At 44.6% G+C, this 23478-nt stretch overlaps 1 protein-coding gene across 1 annotated transcript in view; it reads left to right on the top strand.

Moving 5' to 3' along the window:
- The first annotated feature begins 874 nt into the window (after positions 1 to 874).
- The window catches only part of creb3l1 (cAMP responsive element binding protein 3-like 1), a 108275-nt gene continuing 85671 nt past the window's right edge, over positions 875 to 23478 (top strand). Inside the window, exon 1 of the mRNA XM_048607261.1 lies at positions 875 to 1363. Coding sequence (XP_048463218.1) covers positions 1265 to 1363 — 99 coding nt within the window. The 5' untranslated portion in view covers positions 875 to 1264. The remainder of the gene's footprint in view (positions 1364 to 23478) is intronic.

Genomic DNA, 23478 nt, shown 5'->3' with positions numbered 1-23478 from the left:
CTATTTCTTCCGAAGGTTAAGGAAATTCAGCATATCCACAAGGATTGACCAATGTTTATGGATGCACCATAGAAAACATTCTATCCAGATGGATCGTGGCTCGATATGGCAACTGCTCTGCCCAAGACTGTAAGAATTTACGAAGAGTGTGAACATAGCCCAGTCCATCATGAGAAACAGCCTTCCTTCCATTGACTTCATCCACACTACCCACTGGCCTGGGAAAGCAGCCAACATAATCAAAGACCCCTCCTACCCCAGTTACACTCTCTTCCAGCCTCTTCCATCAGGCAGAAGATACAAAAATTTGAAAATAAGTACCAGCAGATTTAAGAACAGTTTCTTCCCTGCTGGTATCAGACTTATGAATGGATCTCTCATATATTAGAGTTGATCTTTCTCTGCACCTTCTCCGCAGCTGTAACGCTATATTCGGCATTCTGTTCTATTACCCTGCTGTAGGGTACGATTTGCCTGGCAAAACAGTACTTTTGGTACATGACAATAAGAAATCAAATCAAAAATCTATCTGTTACAGGAGGGGGCTTTCCTTAGCATGGGTGTAGGTGGCTAAAATGGTGTTGCCGTAGCAACAGTTGAGGCCAGTTAGCCTTTACCGAGTGGACAGGGCAGCAGGACGGAGGTGGGGAATGGAGGAGGTTTATTTTTGTAGGTGTCAAATTGGTCTATTGTTGCCCTTCAGTTGGCACTGTGAAGTCATCTGTACACCTGTCTAGTTGCCCCCAGCACTGTGAGGGAGAGGGATCTAAGTTTAACACAGTGCATGTTCTGCAGCTGCTGGCTGAGAGAACTGAAAAGGTTAATTGTGCAGAGAGGGGAGTGACGTTATGTCTTGGAGTGGGGTTGGCGGGGGGAGGGAAATGTGTGAGGAGTGTGTGAACTGGCTAGTGACAGTCAGATGAAGTTTGGGTCGGAGTTCATACAAGAAGAAAGAGGGAGAGAGAGAGACTGCCAATAGACAGAGACCGAGCCTAGAACCTGCAGCTGGCGAGCAGTTTGTGTTAAACTGACATCAAACACAGACATCAGAGAGCTCACAGACACAGAGAGAGCTGCACCCACACACTCTGACCGGAGCAGCCTGAGCTTTCCTAAAGGCAGGGGAAGCCTTTAGCAAAGCCCGGAGCACGGTTTAAAGAGCCCGGGTTCCTAAAGGCTATTCCCCTGAGCTCCAGCATCTTGCAAGATCCCACCGGAGCCCCTACACCACCATCCCCTTCCCTCCCCAGCTCCGTCAGCCACTATGGATATCCTGGATAACTTTGGAGTAGAGAAACTCTTCGCGGCTTCAAGCCTTGTGGATTTGGAAGATTTGAACGAAGCCGATTTCCTCACCAATGTGGTAAGTTGCTGGGCTAAGCAGCTCGCTCCTCTGTACAGAGCTTCTTCACTCTGTCTCCATCTCCAACATCCTACTACTTCTTCACTTCATCTTGTGTTTGTTCCAGTTAGACCAGGACACAGACACGGACTGAAATACACACACAAATCAGACACTATACAAAAATACTGTACACACAGAAACATACAAGAGACATAAAAATGTACAGACACAAAAACAGACATGCACACAGAAATATACAAACCGCAGAAATATGCAGACATGCACACAGAAATATCCAAATCACAGAAATACACAGGCATGCACGCTGAAATATACAAACCACAGAAACGTACAAACCACGGAAACACAATACGCACAGAAATATTAAAAAAAAAACACAGAAACGCACAGACATGCACACAGAAACACTCATGAACAATGCACAAATACATACAGACACAAAAATACTGGCATACACATAATGAAACTGACATAAACAAACACAGATACACGTGAGGAAGGAGACAGAAACCACACACACACTCACGCACGCATACACACATAGAGTTCGCACGAATATATTGGCAAACACATACACCGAGACAAGCTTGCACAGACAGGTACACACAGATACAGGAATCCTCACAAACACATACATTGACACAAGCTTGCACAGACAGGTACACACAGATTCAGGGATCCTCACAAACACAAGCTCCCAGGGAGTCGGTCACTCACTAAATCATGTAACACAAAAACACTTACTCACACAGATGTGCTCCACCTCCAAGACACATATTTTCCTTCTCTGTGGTTCTCAATTAAACCATACCCCAACAAAGTAAAATGTCAACTGGCTCTTGATAATACTAATACAAACTTCAGCTGTAATCAGTGTCTGTGAGCTGACTCAGACCATTGTGGATTCGCTTTATATGTCTGCTTGAAGGGAAACCAGCTGTGCATATCCTGCTGCAGGATATTCCACTTAGTTGGAGTTCTCTGCTGTATTTTATATGGAACACAGCTCAGAAAACAGGGCTCATTTACTGGCGAGTTAGTATAATAATTGTGGAGCTGGAATTCCCACCACATAAAGCAGCTTATAACTGAGAATGGTACATTATGAATGTTAGCACTGAGCACCAACATTTGGAATGTATTTGAGAAATACTTTTTTTTCAATTCAGGAGATGTTTGCCTAAAGAAAGGTGTTTGTGTGAAAATGCTGGTGATGGTCAGTCTGGTCCCAGTGGAGTAAAGGGAGACAATTCAGTTCCATTAGAATGAGGGAGGGCAGTGCAGGCCTTTTAGAATGTATCAGCACAATGCAGTGAACAGGACCAGTCCTGTGTGAGTGTGAGACAGGCAAGTCCTGTTAAAGTGATTAGGAACAGTTAATGTGCTCTGATTTCATCTGTGGAACAGTTTGGAGTCTATTGCATTATATAGAACAAATACAAATATGGAACTATACTGTATCATCTACACCATTCTATATAACATGTGTTGCTAATATATTATAATATAGTATATAAAGAATATGACATATGAAAAAACTATACGCATTTAATACTGTCTATATTATACTTAGCACTGGATTAATGAATATCCATTGTTTGCTATTTTCCACTATATGGCTAATAGACCTAAACTCTAAATACGTCTTTATATAGATGCATCTATTGCCATATGGCTGGGATGGTGTGGCTGAGTCATGTCTATACTGTTTAATAACCTATAGATTCTACATTGACATTTGGTAAGATGAAGTGTATGTTGTATTCGTGATCATGACTTATTGGTCATTCAAGCTGATATTTCTAAAGCCCCATATTCTCACATCGCTCCTCCAACCAGTCCAGCCCTCACAGGGAAATCTAGTTTGTTCTTCGTCTGTTCCTGCTACTTACCGGTTTGTTTGCTGCTGAATTTATAGATATTTCCTAATTGATCTTTTCAACAGTGTTCTCTCACACCTCTGGAGCAGGTGGGACTTCAACCCTGGAATAATATGTTTGCTTCTTCTGAGCATTTTCCTGTTTCGCCCTGGTAATTATTAGCTTTGTTTCTGCTTTAGGCTTTGTGTTTAGGCCTATTTTCTTCCTATGTGGTTCTCCCAGTTTGCTCTCAGGAAATTGCTAGTTTTTTGTTTGCTATAGATTCACTTTCCTAAATTGCTTTCAGTGTTTACCAGTTTTCTTCCTGGTTTATTTTTGGCATGCTCCTGTTTAAGTTCCTGCTGTTAGTCTATTTCGTACCTAGGTTGTATAACTTGGTAGCGCTTGCCTCTTCCAAGTGAGAAATTTGTCATTACAGGTCCCCGTTCAGAAACATGAGCCTGTAATCTCGGCTTCAGTATCCAGAATGTGCTGCACTGTCAGAGATGTCGTGTTTAGGATGTAGTGTTAAACCAAGGTCTGTCAGTCCTTTCAAGGATGTTGATGTTCCTATGCAACTGTTTAAAAAAAAAGCAAGAAACCTCTTCCTTTTGCCTGCGTCAATATTTGCCCCTGTATCAACACCCCCAAAAGCAAATAAAAACCGAAAGAACTGCAGATGCTGAAAATCAGAAACTAAAACAGAAATTGCTGGAAAAGCTCGGCATCTGCGGCAGCATCAGTGGAGAGAAATCAGAGTTAACGTTTCGGATGGAGTGACCCTTCCTCAGATAAACTGCTCGTTTATCCCGAAGTTTATGGGTTTGGCTTTGTACAAGTTGGTTACCGTATTTACTTTGATGCAGGCTGCACAACTAGAATAAGTCATTAGGTGTGCAGCATTGTGAGATGCCCAAAAGTTGTTGTGGAATTACTGTTTGTTTCTGATGCATTTTTGTAGTGTACCCATTTTGTTCCTCAGTTTATTCATAACTGGTTATTAGTTTGTGGTATGTCCTGGTTTCTTCTCGATGTGTATCCTGTTGTTGTTTGTGTGACCCTGGTATGTGCTCCTTATGTGTTCCTGTTGTATGTTGAATTATGTATTATGGTGTACTCCTTTTGTGTATTCCTGCTTCGTATCCTGAAGTGTGTTTCTGGTGTGCATTCCTGGATTGCATTCCTTCTCTGTGTTGTCATTGTACATCCCGCTTTGCTCCTTAAATAAAGGAAAGAACTGCAGATGCTAAAGAAGGGTCACTGGGCTCACAACGTTAACTCTGCTTTTCTGCACTGGTGCTGCCAGACCTGCTGAGTTTCTCCAGCAATTTCTGCTTTGTTCCTTACTTGTTCCTTTGTTCGCTTTGCACATTCCAGTTGTTTAACTTGCGTATCCTTGTCTGTGTCCTTTATTCCCGGTGATTCCCTGCTTGCTCATAGCCAAATGTTAGAACTGAAATCTGCCACAAACTTGAGTCTGACCAACTTGCACAAAGTCTTTGCACACTCATGTCTCCGTTCTCTTTCATCTGCATTTTTGTTTCTTTGTGTGTGCCTGAGTCTATTTGTGTGCTTTGACTATCTGTGTGACTTTGCCACGGTATCTGTATTCAGTGGCTGTTTGTTGGTGGCTCTGTGGTTCAAGTGTGCCCGTCGCAATGTGCATATGTTCCTACTAGCACGTGTTTCTTCTCTCTCTATTAACAACATCGTGCATTTATGTAGTTACTTTAATGAAAACAGCATCTCACAGGGGTACTAAGAATAAAGTTGACACCAGTGCAAAGAAAATGCAAGGAGGAGTGACCAAAGGTTGGTCAAATGGTGCCATTTGAAAAAGGTCTTGAAGAGACTGAGAGGTGGAGAGACGGAGGAAGGCTGCTGGGTGTAAGATGGGGCTTGGGATAAGGGGTCAGAAGGAAGGAATGAAAGTTCAAGATGGTACTTATGAATTTGTCTGTGCCTTTCCTTCCATGGGTGAAGCTCTGATAAACGCAGCAATGACTCATTCTTCTCATAACATGGAACTTTTAAGAAACACACCTGGTGGAGCTTCTAACAGAGACGTAGATGTCCACCCTCTGACATTGGATGGTGAGGTAAAACTAATTGGACACGAGCACTGTGAAAGGTGCCCTTTGTGTTCCATGCATTCTGCCATGACTGATGAGGGCTGTGATTCCAAACACTGCTTCATTTAGAAACACAGTAATCCTTCTATTGGTCTGCGTGGGATTTATTTCAACCCTTAACCCTTCCCAAACCTTTCCCGTCCAAGGGCTTTTCAGTCTGCACCCCTCCTCTGTACTGTCAATGCCAGGTGACTGCAATGCCAAATTTTGCACTACCTGACCACAGCAAAGGACTACTGCAAGGCCAGTGAGTTTATACTATTTCCTTCATGTGATGTGGGGAACACTGATAAGGCATCTGTTTGTTTCCCATTCCTAGTTGCCCGAGTAGCTTGTAACGCCATTTCAGAGCCAGCTACAATGAGTTGTATGTCATGGCAGATGTCCTTTCTAAAGAGTAGCAGATGAATCCGAGCCCCAGACCATCAGCCCATGTCTCTGGATTACAGCTGGAGTGATATTGCTACTGTGCCAATGCTATCTGAAGTCTATAACCCAGTCTGCTGTCATTTTGAGACCTTATGTCTGCCAGTCCATGCGTGACCTTTACACCACAGAGTTACTATCCCATAACCTTTAGTCATCCATGTTCAATTCCAAGTTCCAATGTTAGCCAGTTACGTCAGGAGGCACTGATCATCCAAGCATGGCAGTCTGGGGGCTCAACATGTATGGAGGCAGTGGGAGAATCTGCCTCCCATTGAATTCCCAGATTGTGGGAATGAAAGAATCTCTTCCATATGTTGGACAGTCAGACTCTCTGAGGAGCAACTGTTCCAATCACAGGCCATTTCTCTCCTGTGCGGGAGAGAAGGATCCTGTGTCTGGTGGACCAGAAAGATGGTGAATGCTGGCAGTGAGCAAGGGGAGGTCCTTGTGGGACTAGGGCCCAGGGAGTGACAGTACCGGGTTGGGCTTAGCAGTTTGGCAGGTGGGGAGGGAGCGGTGAGGCTGCAAAAGGGGGCCGAAAGGAGGGGAATGGGTAGCTGCAGAAAGGTCGGCTACAAAAGGACGGGTTGTGAATTGGGGGGAGAGTAATTTTAAGTGAGGAGTGCTGAGCTAACTAGAAACTGTGAAAACGTGACTGAGGTAACAAGCACCCGATGGATCCTGATCAGGCGGTGGACTTTGCTTTAAGTCTGGGCCTCATTGCCAGGCACCTCTTTCAGTAGCAGTTGCTGTTGCAGACCTGGCTATTACCAGCTGCTGGGAATTCAGTAGTTGTCAGGCAGTTTGAGTGGTAGGTAGGAATTCCTCTCTGCTGGCTATGGAAAGTTCACCTTGAGTGTCTAAACCATGGTTGCTGGGACAGCTGACCTAACGGGGAAGGACTTACCACTGTGGGGCGGGGGGGGATTGGGGGGGTGGGGGCGGGTGCGGGGGGTAGGGCCACATAAACATCATCTCATACATTGGTAGAATGTTACTTCATGGCCATGCTCTCCCCTCTGTCCTCCCCCCACATCCCTGCAAACCTATCGTCTTCAGTCAATGACCCAATTCTCTCTCAAAAGCCTTGATTGATTCAGCCCCTGCCACACTCTCAGGCAGTGCATTCCAGATCCTAACCACACACTGTTTAATAATGTTGTTGCTTCTTTTGCCAACTACTTTAAATGTGTGCCCCCTACTTCTCGATCATTCTATCAATGGGGACAGTTTCTCTCTATCCACATGTCCAGCCCCCTCCTCCGCCCCGTAATTGTTAAACATCTTGATCGAATCTCCTCGCAGCCTTCTAACACTCTCAAGAAAACAGCCCCAGCCTCTCCAAATCTAACTTATGTAACTGAACTCCCTCATTTCTAGCAACCATACTCAGCAATCTTCACTGCATTAAAACAGAAAGTGCTGGAGAAACTCAGCAGGTCTGGCTGCGGATGGAGAGTTCGATGTGGCACTTCTTCAGATCTTTTCTGCAGCTCCCAGGGAACGCCTTTATATCCTTCCTAAGGTGGGGCACTCAGACTTCTACACAGTTATGCAACTGAGGCTCAATCAGTGTCTTATCCCAACCTCCCTCCTTTTAAAGTCTATGTCCCTATTTATAAAGTGCAGATCTCATATGCTTCATTAACTGCACTCTCACAGGAACAGAAGTGGGCCATTCAGCCCCTCTAGTCCATTCCATCATTCAGTGTGTTCATGTCTGATCTATGACTAAACCGCCTTTGGTCCATATCCCTAAACTTAACAGAAATTTATCTGTCCCAGGTTTAAAATTAACAACTCATCCAGCATCCACTGCCATTTATGGAAGAGAATTTCAAACCTCTACTATCCTTTCTGTGTCAAAAGTGATGGCCCAGTAGTATTAGTGCTAAACTATTAATCCAGAGACCCTGGCCGGGTTCTGGGTTCAAATTCTGCCATGGCAGATGGTGGAGTTTGAATTCAGTTGAATTAAGAGCCATGGAAATAGCCATGAAACAATGTTGATTGTCAGGAAAAACCCATCTGGTTCACTTCCTTTAGGGAAGGAGACTGCTGTCCTTACCTGGTCTGGCCTACATGTGGCTATAAACCCATAAGTTCTTAACTGCCCGATGGGCAATAAATGCAGGCCTGGTCAGTGATGCCCACATCCCATGAATGAATAAAGCAAAAGTGTTTCTAAAATGGCCCTGCTACCTTAAATGATGTGTGCATGTATATTCCCAGGTCTGTCTGCTCCTAGGACCTCAGCCAATCAACCATTCTTTATACACAAGCTGACAGTGTGCATAGGCAGGATACTTTACCAAGGGAGACATCAGTTCTGACTTATTTCCTGTATTCACTCTCTATCAGAGTTCTGTCCCTTACACAGTGCAGTCGTTTTATTTGAAATCAGTATAAAATAAAAATGGTCACTACAGCAGTGTTCTCTACATATTACACTTAGATTGAAGCTAGTTAGGCCGCACTTGGAATATTGTGTACAGTTCTCGTCATCCCACCACCAGAAGGATGTGGATGCTTTGGAGAGAATATAGAAAAGGTTTACCAGGATGTTGCCTGGTATGTGGGATTTTAGCTATGAAGAAAGGTTGGATAGACTGGAGTTGTTTTCACTGGAATGCAGGAGGTTGAGGGGCGACCTGATAGAAGTTTAATTGATTTGGGGCGGCACAGTGGCTCAGTGGCTAGCACTGCAGCCTCACAGCGCCAGGGACCCGGGTTCAATTTCACCCTCAGTCCACCGTCTGTGTGGAGTTTGCACATTCTCCCCGTGTCTGTGTGGGTTTCCTCTGGGTGCTCCGGTTTCCTCCCACAGTCCAAAGATGTGCAGGCTAGGTGGATTGGCCATGCTAAATTGCCCATAGTGTTCAGGAATGTGTAGATTAGGTGGGTTATATGGGGTGGGGATGGGTCTGGGTGGGATCCTCCAAGGGTTGGTGTGGACTTGTTGGGCCGAAGGGCCTGTTTCCACACTGTAGGGATTCTATGATTATGAATGGCATGGGTAGAGTGGAAAGAAAGTATGAGGCTTTTTCCCGGAGTGGAGGGGGCAATTATTAGGGGACACAGGTTTAAGGTGCGAGGTTGTGGGGGAGGGAAGTTTAAAAGAAATGTGTGAAGCAGGTTTTTCACACAAAAGGTGGTGAGAGCCTGGGACATGTTGCCAGAGGAGGTTGGAGAAGCAGACACAATAACAGCATTCAAGAAGCACCTGGACGAATACATGAGTAGGAAGGGAATAGAGGGATATGGATCCTGTAAGTGAAGGCAGTTTTAGTATGGAAGGGCAAAATGTGTTGGCGTTGGCTTGGAGGGCAGAAGAGCCTGTTCATGTGCTGTATTGTTCTTTGTTCTTTGTTCTATGTCTGTTAGCCAATATTGAGGGCGGTGTAATTGTATCAAAATAATTTGGAATCCAATAACTTTACATTGCCTCGAAGGATTGATTGATTTATTGTTGTCACATGTACCGAGATACAGTGAGAAGTACTGTTCTGCATGCTATACAGGCAGATCGTACCATACAAAGTGCATCAGGGTAGATTAACGGAGTGCAGAATACAGTGTTACAGCCACAGAGAAGGTGCAGAGAGAGAGATCAGAATTAGCATTTGAGAGGTCCATTCAAAAGTCTGATAACAGCAGGGAAGAAGCTGTTCTTGAATCTGTTCATATGTGTTTTCAAACTTTTATGTATTCTGCACAGGGTGGAAGAGAGTATAACCAGGGTGGGACAGGTCTCTGATTATATTGGTTGCTTTCCCACAGCAGCAGGAAGTATAGATGGAGTCAATGGATGGAAGGCTGGTTTGCATGTTCCTACTATCTCTGTGACAGGAACTATATAGTTAATACTCAGACGGGTAAAACTCTGATTTCTTTTCACAGATGCAGCCAGACCTGCTGAGCTTTTCCAGCAACTTCTGTTTCTGTTTCTGATTTATAGCATCTGCAGTTCTTTCAGTTTCTAAAGCATTTCAGGGGTCTGTGCTGGAGCCTATTATTTTACACTGTGCTCCCTGACTTCTGAAACCTCGGTTTGAAGTCATTCTATTGGGACTAAGACTGCTCCAGAATGACACTGGTTAGACCCAGGTCCTGGGGGATCCAAGCTAAGTATTCCTCACTTCATTGACAGCCTCAGGCAGAGAGGAACGCAGAGACTGGTGTCTGGCAAATAGAGATTTGTCATAACATTGGCCTCCCTTGGTAGAGTGGGGAAGAGAGATACCGAAGAGAGAAAGCTGTGTATGTTGTTTTTTGTGATTGATGTTACATGACAAGGCGAATATATTTCATTCATTGCACTTCAGGGAGCTCCAGAGTCAAAGGGGATAAAAAAAAAATTAATTCATGAGACATTCATGGTACTACACTTGAACCTTCAGCATTTAGCATTGCTCCTGTGGTTGACTTACTTCAAATGTTTCAGCTTCTGCCAGAAGTTACTTATTTCACAGTGATCTGCCTTATTCTGTGACACAACCTCCCTGTCCATTCAACTGAAGTGTTACATTGCTGCAGGGTTGCCAACGCTCTGGGATTAACCTAGACTGTTCAGAAACTGAAGATAAATCTCTAGGATGCTGCTATGTGCAACCAGGGACAAAAACCATTAAGCATTAAAAACTAATTTGTTTCCTTTTTAATTTTCTTTGAGCACTTTTGCTTGTTATTTGTAAATCTATGCCAGATGTGGCTGTCTAATCAGGATCCAAGAGACACTCAATCAGCAAGCAAAGATGGTGTTTACTTTCCAAGTTGTCATGGGCAGGCAGTGCACCAACCCATTTTGGCCAACTGTTAGTGGGATGGAGTGGTTGGAAGCAGAAGGTCACGTGATGAAACTTCCAGGAACGTACACAAGCCAAAATCGCTGGAAAAGCTCAGCAGGTTTAGCAGCATCTGTGGAGAGATATCAGAGTTAATGTTTCGGGTCCAGTGACCCTTCTTCAGGACACTGAATGCAACAATGCATCCATCAAGACAATTCACAAGAATATAATTCAAGGGGAAAATTAATATTCTTCTAACTTGTCCTGATGTCTGCATGATGATCAGTTTTGACAAGAGACTTTTATCATCAATGCTCTGCTTCATGTCATCAACATGTTTAACATTATACCTTTGAATCTTCATCCTGTCATTTATATAACTTGTGAAAAGTTGGAGTGCTAGCACGGGTCTCCTTGACACATCACTTGTTATATCTCACAACCAGAAAATGACCTATTTATGCTGAACTGTTAGCTAGCCAATCTTCTATTTATGCTAATATGTCACCCCTATCCATGAGCTTTGAAGTGGCACCTCAGTTGGCTTTTGGAAATCCACATACAGTACATCTAATGGTTCCCTTTAACTACAGCGCATGTTACTTCCTCAAAGAACTCCAGTAAATTCATTAAACATGATTTTCCTTTCATGAAACCATTTTTGCTTTGCCTGATTACTTTAAGCTTCTGGTCATGCCCTGCTGTGATGTAATAGTAATTCCTAGTATCTTTCCTATGACAGTCGTTAAGCTAAGCTAACTGGCCTGTTGTTTCATGCTTTGTCTCTTCTTCCCTTTTGTTTGTACATAGAGGTTGCATTTGCTACTTTCCAATCTAATGGGACCATCCCTAAGTCTTGTAACATTAAAACCAATGCACCAAGTCTCACAATTAGCTGATTCTTTTAACACCCCAGGACGAAGGCCATTTGGGACCCAGGGTCTTGGCAACCTGCAGCTCCAACATTTTGCTCAGTCCCACTCCTGATGATAGTAGTTTTCTTGAGTTCATTGCTCCCTTCCGTTTCCTGAGTTAATGTTGTTTCGTAGCTCGTATCCACAACAGTGGAGACCTGTTTAATTCACCTATCATCTCCTCATTTTCCATTATTAGTTCCCTGTGCTCACTTTCTATAGGAACATCATCATTTTATTACTGTGCTGTCAGATATTTAAAGAATCTCTTACTGTCTTGTTTTAGTACTTCTGGCCAACTTTCTGGAGTACACTAATTGTTTCTTTCATTATGAAACTATGAATCAGTCTTTGCATTTTTTTTTATATTCTATACAAACTGGACTCATAGTAATTGCTTTATTGTGTATCACATGATGATGTGACCCAGACCGAGAACAGATACCACGTGGGGGTATAGGATTAACTCTGCTTGCCTGGATGATGTTGCAAATAGGAATGGGTTGGACAGCTTACTACGTTGTTCAATAGTCCTTCAGTTTTATGGGTGATCACTGCTCAGGTCAACAATGAAAAGAGCCCGCTCTCTATCCTTGAGTAGAATTGGCTTGACCAGTTGGGGAAACCTAACATCACCTTGTTCAGTCCTTTTGTCAATGGTAGCCAGGTTAATCAGGCTCATTCTTAGAGTACCTTTATGCCAGCCAGGATTGATGACACCATCTAATGTTGGATCTAGGAACCAGGAAACATAAGAACAGGAGTAGGCCATTCAGTCATTGAATACAAACGGCTGATTCAGCACTTATGTGTCTTTTGCCCTACCCATTCCCGTAGCCAAGTACACCATTGCTAATAAGAAATATACTGGGTATTTCTGTCTCTACTTGGGCATTAAGAGGCTTTCGTACAGAGCAGATCTGTTTTAACTTGCCCTCATGCTCTGTCTCCTTATCTGATATATTTTCAAGATACCAGACTTTCTGAAGGACGTGGTCTGCCTCTCATCAGAGGGAAGCTGGCTCCTGTCACCCTCTCTAGTTCCTGACATGGTGAATTGTTGCGAATGTTGTCCTGATTTTACCCAAGTTGTGGTGAGATTTAAAGGTCCCTGGCATAGAGTCCAGTGAAGCTGTTTCAACAGTTGTTCTCCACCATTAATCTTTGTGCTTCTTTCAGTCAATGTCTTGCTGAGCTGTAGGCATTGTGCCATGGACTTGTTTGTGTATGGCAGGATTGTGATTGAGACAATTCAATCTCATTTCAAAGGCCACCAAGCATTTCAATCATTCAGGAACGGAGACTTTAACATAGCCCTCCTTCAGTCTTTGAGAGTAATTTCAACCTAATGTGTTCAATTTCCATTTAATTAACTGAACCCATTCAACCTCTATCAATTTAACCAAACTATTCAATCCCCATTAGACTAACCAAATTATTTAACCTCGATTTCAATTAATGGAATGCAAAATCCTGCAGGAGACATAGTCTTAGAGTTGTACAGCACGGAAACAAACCCTTTGCTCCAACTCATCCTTGCCAACCAGAATTAATCTAGCCCCATTTGCCAGTATTCGGCCCTTATCACTTTGAACCCTTCCTGTTCATATACCTATCCAGATGCCTTTTAAATGTTGTAATTGTATCAGTCTCCACCGCTTTCTCTGGCAGCTCATTCCATACATACACTAACCTCTGTGTGAAAAAGTTGTGCCTTAAGTCCTTTTTAAATCTTTCCTCCCTCACCTTAAACCTATAACCTCTAGTTTTGGTCTCCCCTATCTTCAGAAAAAGATCTTGGCTATTCACCCTATCCATGCCCCTCATGACTTTATAAATCTCTATAAGGCCACCCCTCACTCTCCAGGGAAAATAGCCCCAACCTATTCAGCTTCTCCCTATAGCTCAAACCCTACAATCCTGGCAACACACTTTTCTGAACCCTTTCAAGTTTAACAACATCCTTCTTATAGCAGGAAGACCAGAATTGAACGCAGTATTCCAAAAGTGGCCTAACCAATGTCCTGTGCAGCTGCAACATGATGTCCCAACTCCTATTCTCAGTGCACAGACCAAAAAAGGCAAGTGTACCAAATGCCTCCTCACTACCCTGACTACCTGCACCTCTATCTTCAAGGAATTATGAACCTAAAAACTAAGGTCTCTTGTTTGGCAACACTCCCCAGGATGTTTCCATTCAGTGTATAAGTCCTGCTCTGATTTGCCTTCCCAGAATGCAACCACCTCACATTTATCTAGATTAAACTCCATCTGCCAGTCCTCGGCCCATCTGATCAAGGTCCTGTTGTATTCTGAGATAACTGCGTAAAATAGGCAACTCACCTGTCTGATCAGTTTCCCAGTGGAGCGGTAAGGTGGAATTGAGTGGCCTCCTGATTGACAAGAGGAAAGAATATCATCTCATCAGATGTTGCAGGACCATCCAGTGGTCATGGAGTGGGTTAGTCCTTAACCAGTGATCCTCACGTTGCATGAACAAATGAAAAGAAAGCTCCAGTTCCTGTTTAAAAAGATGCTGTTGTTTGAATGGGGGATAAGCTCAGTGCCTGGAACCAGCTTGTTTAGAAAGTCCGACCGTCCCATCTCGGTTTTGTGATGTGAAGTTGCTGGAGTGGCTGATTCTGTTTTGACTCGAAGCTTGGTATTGAAGGTAAAACGCCGAATAGTATTGCAACAGATGTGCTGACATCACGACATTACGTCCCTGCTGGTTTCACTGCAGAAGAAACATGTGAATTTTGCCCCTTTCACACCATCTCAAAGCGCTTTCAACCTGTTCAAGGCTAGTTTTCTTTTTAAATTGTGGAGAAACACAGAAGCACAGCAAGCTCCCACAAATAGCAATGTGCAGCACTCCCTGGCTACTGCATTGGAGCATTCACTCAGATACTATGTTTAAATCCTTGGGGTTCAAGACTTGGTATTTCAAGGTGGGTGTGTGATAGCTGATACCTCTGAAACAAAGGCATGAGGTCTAGCTAAAGTTGAGCAGCCAAGCTGGCCGGTCCAGCAAAGAGGCTAAATTGCATCTCAGTAACAGGCAGTTCATTGGAAAGCAGAGCAACACAACTTGGGCAGCCTCAGAGTCATTTCTGCCCAGGTCTGTATTAAACACTGAGAGAACAGATGTTATTTTAACTGAACTCAGAAACACTTTTAAATATTCCACTGAACTGTCAAACATGCAGCTTTAAGAGGAAAAGAAATCACTTGGTGTAGACTCTGTTTATTTCCTCACCTTAAGAAACTCCAGCTGTAGCAGTCTTGTCCCACCCACCAAGATCAGAGAAGGCGAGAGGACTGTCTGACCGCTGCTGGCTGCTGTTTACATTGTGAGCTTTTGCTTCTTTCTAATTTTTTTTTATAAACTGGGCCCCTCTCCCCCTCACTAATCTGGCTCCCACCCTCGTCAGCATTAAAGTGTGGCACCCGGTGATTTCATTTCTCGCTCCCTTGCTGGGGTTTAGGCCTGCGTGGAGAAAGAGTGGGGAAGCAGGCATGGATGGAGGGCGGAGAGACGAAGCTTATTCTGACTCTCCTCTCTGTGCCAACACCACGCCCCTCCCACCCTGTGAGGAGATTGCTGCCCCAGTCCTGGGCAACAAAAGCTGACCAACAAGTTTAGAAGTACTGACAACTTGGGATTGGCACTGATGTGTAAAAAGGGGTCGTATATGCCCCCCCGCTACCAACACCGTAGAATTATAGAATCTCTAAAGTGTAGATAGAGGCCATTCACCCATCAGGTATGCACCAACCGTCTAAAGAGCATCCAATCCTATCCCTGTAACGCCAGACATATCCTACTTAACCCGCCTGGTCTGCATATCCCCGAACAGTACAGGACAATGTAGCATATCTGTGCCATCGCCATAGCAGATATGTAGCATCTTTAACCAGAGAATGATGCCAAAAGGTTCTTCAATGGAATGTGTTCAAAAAAACCGTATACAGCAATCAGCTAGGTCAAAGATGTGAATCAGAAAGGAGGAGGGGGACGTAAACACACAGAAGTGGCAAGAAACTGCAGGGAGTGGAGTCCAGACAGATGATGGCAATGCTGCCAATGGGGAGGTGATGACCTAGTGGCATTATCACTGGCCTGTTAATCCAGAGACCCAGGTAACATCCTGAGGTCCCAGGTTTGAATCCCATCACAGCTGATGGTGGAATTTGAATCCAGTAAAACTCTGGATTTAAGAAGCTAATGATGACTATGAACCATTGCTGACTGTTGGGAAAAACCCATCTGGCTCACAAATGTCCTTTAGGGAAGGAAACTGCCATCCTTACCCGGTCTGGCTTATATGTGACTCCAGACCCACAGCAATGTGGTTGACTCTTAACTGCCCTCTGGGCAATTAGGGAAGGACAATAAATGCTGCCCTAGCCAGTGATACCCTCATCCTGCGAATGGATAATAAACAAAAGTTGGGGGCGACTGGAAGGCAGAATGCATCTGTGGTGGGCAGCGAGTTGCAGCACACCAGTCATCCCACATGTTGTGAGTTGAAGTGCCACCCTGACAAACTGAGATTGCACTCCACCAATATTCTAAACACACAGGCTCGCTTTAGAAAGTGCTGAATGGTCACAGGACCGACTGGCACCCTGCAAGGCCAGAGGGCTGCCTGAAGATGCCAGGTTGGTTTTGAGCTTTGAGGAATTAGCACAGCCTTGCCAGGAGCACCTAGTAATGATGCAGAAATTTTTCATTCCTTTGATTGCCATACCCCTGTCCCATCGTTACACTGCTATCAACTTTGCTCATCCGTTCACTGCAGTCTGGATGCTTATGACAACTGAGGATTGGAAACTACACCAGTGTGAACTATTGAATATTTATTAACCATTAACACTGTTTACAGAGACATGGCTTAGCAGGACTCCGTTTAAGTCTTCTTCCTTCAGGACTTTTGAGTTTATCACATAGAATCCATACAACAGTGTGGAAACAGGCCCTTCGGCCCAACAAGTCCACACTGACTCTCAGAGCATTGCACCCAGACCCATCCCTATAACCCATCTAATCTAGATCTACAAATCCCTGAACATTGTGGGCAATTTCACCGAGCCTGCATGTCTTTGGACTGTGGGAGGAAACTGGAGCACCCAGAGGAAACCCATGCAGATATGGGGAGAACGTGCAAATTCCGCACAGACAGTCGCCCGAGGGTGGAATTGAACCCGGGCCCCTGGTGCTGTGAGGCAGCAGTGCTAAGTAGTGAGGCACTGTGTCACCCCCACTGTCTGCATGGTCCAGGATCCCAGTGAGTAATGCTGAAAGGGCATCAGGTCCTAGTGCCATGTGATCTGACGATGTGCTCTAAGTTTTGGCATAACAGCTATTAACCCCTAATGCTATACCCCCTACCACGAACCATTTCACCCACCCTCCTGTTGTCTCTGTTCTCCATGTCTTTCTCCCACCTCCAGCCTTCTCCTTCCATGTGACAACCTGTTGACTCTTCCTCTCTGTGGCTGGTCCAGCATTACCCACTGAGATCCTTGTCAATGCAGACAGACAGTAGACTCAATGTCCTACCCGTCCAAAAGTGCCAGCCAGAAGATGAGGCCTGGTGGCTCTGATTCCCACTGACTAAACATATTTGTGCTGGTGGGTCTCAGTGTGGGAATCATCCTCCAGACTCTGGAATGTTGACTGTGGATTTCACTCCTCCTCCCTCTCCCCGATATCATATTTTCACCTCCCTTTATCTCTTTACCTACCTCCCCGTCCTGTCCATCTTCATTTCGACCGTGTTTCCCTCACCTTTCCCTATGCCCACCTCCCTCTCTCCTCATTGTTCTCCCATGTCCCCATCCCAGTTTGCTTCCAATTCTCCCTCGTGTCCCACTCTGACTCCCTCATCAAATCGTGTCTAATGAAGTTCTGGATTTGTCAGGACCAGATGGAACTCAGTAACATTGTCAGCGAGGATGGAAGGGCGTCTATAGTGAGCACCCAGATAAATGTAGCACTCCAAGTCTTTGATGACACAAACTTAGCCTGAGCACTTGTCACACCTGCCAAATATCTCTGAGCTTCCCCAACTCCCCCCTCCGTCTCTCACTCCTCTGACTGACATCCTGCTGGTCTCGCTTCTGTCTCTCGTCTTTTGTCGGTTTTGCTTTCGTTTCCTCTGTGGAGTTTATTTTGGTTTCTCTGTCTGCCCCGCCACTGCTCCCCAGTTTATTTTTGAATCAAGCTCAGTACCGGCTGTTAGTTGCTTTTACATGTTCAAGCCCACCGACAGCTGATGCAATCTTTGTTGAAGATGTAAATCAGACTCAAATTTTACAAAGATAACAAGGTGCAGAGCTGGATGAACACAGGCCCGAAACGTCAGCCTTCCTGCTCCTCTGATGCTGCTTGGCCTGCTGTGTTCATCCAGCTCTGCACCTTGTTATCTCAGATTCTCCAGCATCGGCAGTTCCTGCTATCTCTGAATCAAATTTTACCAATACCACAAGGGGACGAGAGAAGCGGGGGAGAGAAAAAAGGAAAGGTTTGCATTTTTACAGTACCTTTCATGACCTCAGGACTTGCCTTGGTATTTTGTATCCAATGAAAAATATTATAAGGGGTTATCATGTAGGAAATGTAGCAGCCAATTGGCACACAGCAAGGCCCCACAAACAACAACGACTGGAAAACCTGTTTCTGTGACATTAATGGAAGGATTAATACTGGCCAGGAATCCAGGGATAACTCACCTCTACTTTGAAATGGTGTCTAGTTGTCTTTTAAATCCACTCGAGAGGCTGGGTCTTATTTCAATGTCTGATCAGAAAGACTGTACCTCTGGCAGTGCAGCACTCCTCGGTACTGCCCTGGGATGTGACCCTGAATATCCGAGTGCAAAGCCTTGGAATAGGAACTTGAACTCACATCCTTCCCACTGGGATGCTGCCAACTGAGGCACAGCTGACAGAGAAAGGGAGGGACAAAGGTGCCCGCTTTTTAAAGACTAGAGTCGAACGTTCAGAGAAGGGTTACTACTGAAACCAAGATCGAAGAGTGTGGTGACACCCTGCTTGGTTTAAGCCCTTTAAATACAAGTGATAATGATGCATACCTTGTTTCTTGGACCCCCCCCCCAGCCCATAATTAGCCTGTGACTTCACTAGCAGGATAAGGAACGTACGGCCAAACATCTGACCATTGTTTCTGGCGCTATCATTTCCGTCAACATCTGTGAAGATCCTTGTTTCATGGCATACAACTTCACAGATTCCCAACATTGAACAAGTTGCTGTGACCTCCTTCCCAAAATGCACAAACTGGACGGCCCCTGTAGACCCATTCTTTAAGCCTGTTCCTGCTCCTCTGGACTTATTTCTCTGTCTGTCCAGTCTCTTTCCACTGTTACCACTGACTGTTCTGATACTGTGCATTGCTTTAATAGTTGCCTGCTTCCTGGCCCTATTCATCTCCTTTTCATCTTGGACATCCAATCTCCCCACACTCCCACCAGGACAGTCTGAGGCTCTATGCTACCTCATTGAAGAGGGGAACATCCAACCCCCCCGCTTCCACTGTCTCACTTAATCCATTTTTGTCTCAATCAAATTCTCCTTCAACTCCAAATAAAAGGTGTTGCTATTGATACCTGCCCTTTCATGGAATATGTGGAATGTTCTCAGACCACCCTCCCTCATGTCTTCTTCCGGTAGATTGATGAGGATTACTGCTTTTATCCTCAGCTGGAAAATACCACCATCTTTGCTTCCAATTCCAACCATTGCCTTCACATGATCGATTTCTGAATCTTCCGCTCCACTCCTTGCCCTTTGGCCTCACATCTGGCTATAAACCAACATTCACCATCAGTGCACTGACTCCCACAACGATCTCAACTCCACATTCTTACACAGTGCTTCCTTTAAGGATCCCATTCCTTCCAGTTCCACAGTCCCGATCACATTTGTTTGTTCAATGCAACTTTCCCCACTGGGCCTTCCTTTCATCCTGAGCTGGGGGCTTACCTCATTCTGGTTGACAGGACTCTGGACTGAATCCATTCCGTTCACTCACCAAACCGCTCCCACAATCATGGCAGGATTGTCCCCTTATCTTTACCTGCCACAGAGGGATATGGGCCAGGCCCGGGCAGGTGGGACTAATTTACTTTGGGATTTTGGTTGGCATTGACTGGTTGGACTGAAGGGTCTGATTCTGTGCTGTATGACAGTATGACTGTATGACCATCGCTCTCAGTATCTGATGGATCATTATCTGCTGTTTCTATCACCAATCACACCTTCCTGCACCAATATCTTGCTCCAACTCTAACCTTTGTCTCCTCAGCATTTAGCAGAGTTGTCGGGAAACTCAAAGCAGACTCAGGCTAACAGTTCTCCGCTTTTAGGTCTGCAGCCGTCCTCAACCAAAAGCAAGTTCTTGTACCCTCTGTTTATTAACTGTTTCAGCTGTGAAGCATGCTTGTGATGATTGAGTTAACGGTACAATTAGGAATAAGATCCCAACTTCCAAAGTGGAATGTTTATTGGAATATTTCATTGAAGGACAGGAGATAGAAAGTAATTTGTATAAAATATTTAAGGAAATGACATTACCCAATGGGGGAAGTTTGCAGCAAAGACATGGAATAAGGATCCCATGATTTACACAGTGAGTTATCCAGGCTCCCTTGCACAGAGCCATAACACACTCCATCTGGTGTAACCAGGCAGTATTCACATAGAATCTCACTGAGATTGAGAGCCCTTTAGAGTTTGGGAATTAGTTGTCGCTGGTAAATTACATTTGTCTTTTGTCTCAGTTATTTGCTGCACTGTAGGTGATGCTGATTGCGCATTGTCAAAACACCAAGCAGTTGTGCATGCATTGGTGGCTGTGGTCCAGGCCACATGCAGATGTGCAACTCCTGGCTCCTTTCAGCTCAGTGGAAGGAGTGAGGGCTGAATATATATCACCAGCTTGTAATTCCCTCACCTATCTTTACCTCTGTTTACACACCTTCCTATTGTTATCTGCTCTGTTATTATCCTTGCCTGTAGTCCTCTCTGTTATAACATCTTCTGTATACACTCCCACATTGTAACACTTATTATTGTAGCATTATCTAGCTCATTCTAACACTCTCTTTCCAAAAGTAACAGAGCAAGCACTGTTGAACTACATTTTCTAAATAGCAAAAGTATTTGTTGGAACAGTTTGGCCCCAAGGTATAGAAAATTGGTTGGAGATTACTTGTGATAGATGATTGCTTGCAGGTTATCAATACAGGGGATACCTCATTAAAAGAGGGCAAGTTTAAACTGTTACAGGAGACAGCTGTGTAGATATTCCATCTAAATGGAATACCAATGTAGACAACCACAGGTCAAAACACATCTCTGCCTGCTGCCTGCCAGATTCAATAAGTAATCCAGAGACTGACTGATTTCATTAATGTCCTTTTCACTTGCACATACCTGCATTCAGCTGCTGTGGTCTGTGCTGCACTTACTCATCCACTATCTCTCTTTAAAACTGCAACATCTTTATCTGAATATTGGGCCGTTTAAAAAAAAACAGAAGATCCTGCCAATCCTCCACATGCCACACTGAATGTGGGGCAGGTTGTAGCTGGAAGCTTAACTGAGCAGACCACTTGATTTGAGCTGGGATCCAGTGTTTTCATAAAAATACATAGCTGTCCATGTGTAATCCACTTCAGGACATGTGGCTGTGAGTGCAGTAGCTGGAGTAGGACTTAGTCCTAGCAAGGCTTTGGATCTACTGTGTAAGCCACTCATGTGTGTGTGACCCACTGTCTAACATTCTCCTGACTCAGTGGGTGACATGGTACTAACCGTGAGGGGTTCACACAGTCATACAGTCCTCACTACATCTAATCCAGTGGGTGACACACTCCTTAGCTGTGTCTGATCCACTGCTGGAGACATGTTCAAAGATCTGGGACCCACTGTGTGCCCTACTTGAAACCGTGTGTGATGCAGCATGTGACACACTTATGGTTATTTGTGATCAAACATGCGACACACACATAGGTCTCTCTTTATAGCTTTCTTTCCTTTCAAAGAAAACAATTGAAGCCTGTCCAATGTTGCCTCATAACTAAAACTGTTCAGCCCAGGCAACATCCTGGTAAACCTCCTTTGTACACTGTCCAGTGCAGCACAATAATGACCAGAGCAGCCCACAGTACCCCAGCTGTGCTCTAGCTGGTATTTTACACTGTAGGAGCATAACCTTCTGACAGTCCTATCATTCGAGTTTGATTTAGCAGATGCCTCGCAGGGTCTGAGGGCCTTGCATTCCAAGATCACTCTGTTCCTCTACACTTCCCAGCATCCTACTGTTCATTGTGTATCTCCCTTGTCTTATGGGCCTTCCTCAAACAGATAACCTCACACTTTTCTGGACCAAACTCCACTTCCTGCCGTTCTGCCCAGATACCCAGCCCGCTTAGATCTTTCTTCATTCTACAGTGTTCTTTTCCATCACCAGCTCCTCTGCCAAGTTTTGCACCACTTGCATTATTAATAAAGTCTTTTGTTCGGAGCAGAGAGAACTGCTGTGCGTTACAGGGCATGGTACACAATCAGGAAAAAAAGACTTATATTTGGATGGTGCCTTTAGCAAAATGCTTGCCAATTTGAATACTAGCTCTGAGGAAAGATGGCCCACTGTCCAACAACCCATCCAAAATATGAGTCATCTGACAACGGGGTGTGCTGTTGTTCGGGGTGGGGTTGGGGTGGTTGGGGATTTGAGCTCACAATTTCCTGATACATGGAGCTATCACAGAACTGCTGCAGAATGACTTCATCAAGAGTCAACTTCAATGGTAATCCTATTCCTGAGACTACTTCTTTGAGTAGTACCCATACCATCAGATTCACCTCTACAAGCACCAGTGTCTAAAACTAGGTGTAAGCATATTAACTGGAAGTGACAGACCTTGCAGTGAGAGTAGCGACTCCTTCTCACCATGAGTGTTGTCAAGCTTCGATATCTCTGCATTTGGCTGCCACATCGCTGAGGTTAGGTGGATTAGTTATTTTGTTCCAGTAGCTGACCCACAGTGTTTGTCTCAACCTGTGGTTAGGTCAGGTTGACCTCCACATCCTGTACATGGACTGCGCATGCAGAATAATGTGTTCCAGCCCTGTGAAGCTGCACATCAGAGGTAGGGTCCAGACTAATCCCCATACCTGAGCAGGCTGTGAGCCTTGGACAGAGGAGAATGCAGGACTTGCAGGGGGCCTCCTGTTCACACAGTTTGCTCAACTCGTGTCTGTTCTAACCTGCTGATGGGCTCACTAAATTGCTGTGTCCTTTCTCACACACAGATCAGCCTTACAGTGAAGGCACCACAACTGACACCACAGGAGAGATCAGCGTCATTTATACTGCACAGGTTTCAGTAGATTTAGACTAGTGTAGAGCCAGCATTAGGTAGAAAGATTCCCTGAGAATAAACAACGATGATTTGCATTTCATCTTTAGCCTAGAGAAGAATGAGGAGGGCAGGGGATTTAATTGATGCATACAAAATGCTAAAGGGAATTGATAAGGTGGACATTGAACAGATGCTCCCCCTTGTGGGACAGTCTCAAACAAAAGGTCGTGGATATGAAGTGAGAGGACGTAGGTTCAAAACTTGAGATGAAGAGGAACGACTTCTCTCAGAGGATTGTGAATCTGTAGAACTCACTGCTCCAGAGTGCAGTGGAGGTAGAATCAATCAATAGATTCACGAAAGAAATAGATGTGTTTCTGATGAAAAGCAGGATAAAGGGCTTTAGGGAGCAGGCAGGAGAGTGTAGTTGAGGACAGGATAAGATCAGCCACGATTGTGTTAAATGGCAGAACGGGCTCAAGCTGCTTCCTCCCATTCCTAATTCCCATGTTCCTATAGGATCAGGACCCAAAGACCTTCACAATACTGTGAGCAGAGATGGGAGCTGGCATACAGAAGATATTAGGATATTTGC

The sequence above is a fragment of the Rhincodon typus genome, chromosome 17 (genome assembly GCF_021869965.1).
Source record: "Rhincodon typus isolate 14 chromosome 17, sRhiTyp1.1, whole genome shotgun sequence".
Taxonomy (NCBI): domain Eukaryota; kingdom Metazoa; phylum Chordata; class Chondrichthyes; order Orectolobiformes; family Rhincodontidae; genus Rhincodon; species Rhincodon typus.
This window is presented reverse-complemented; position numbering and strand designations above follow the sequence as displayed.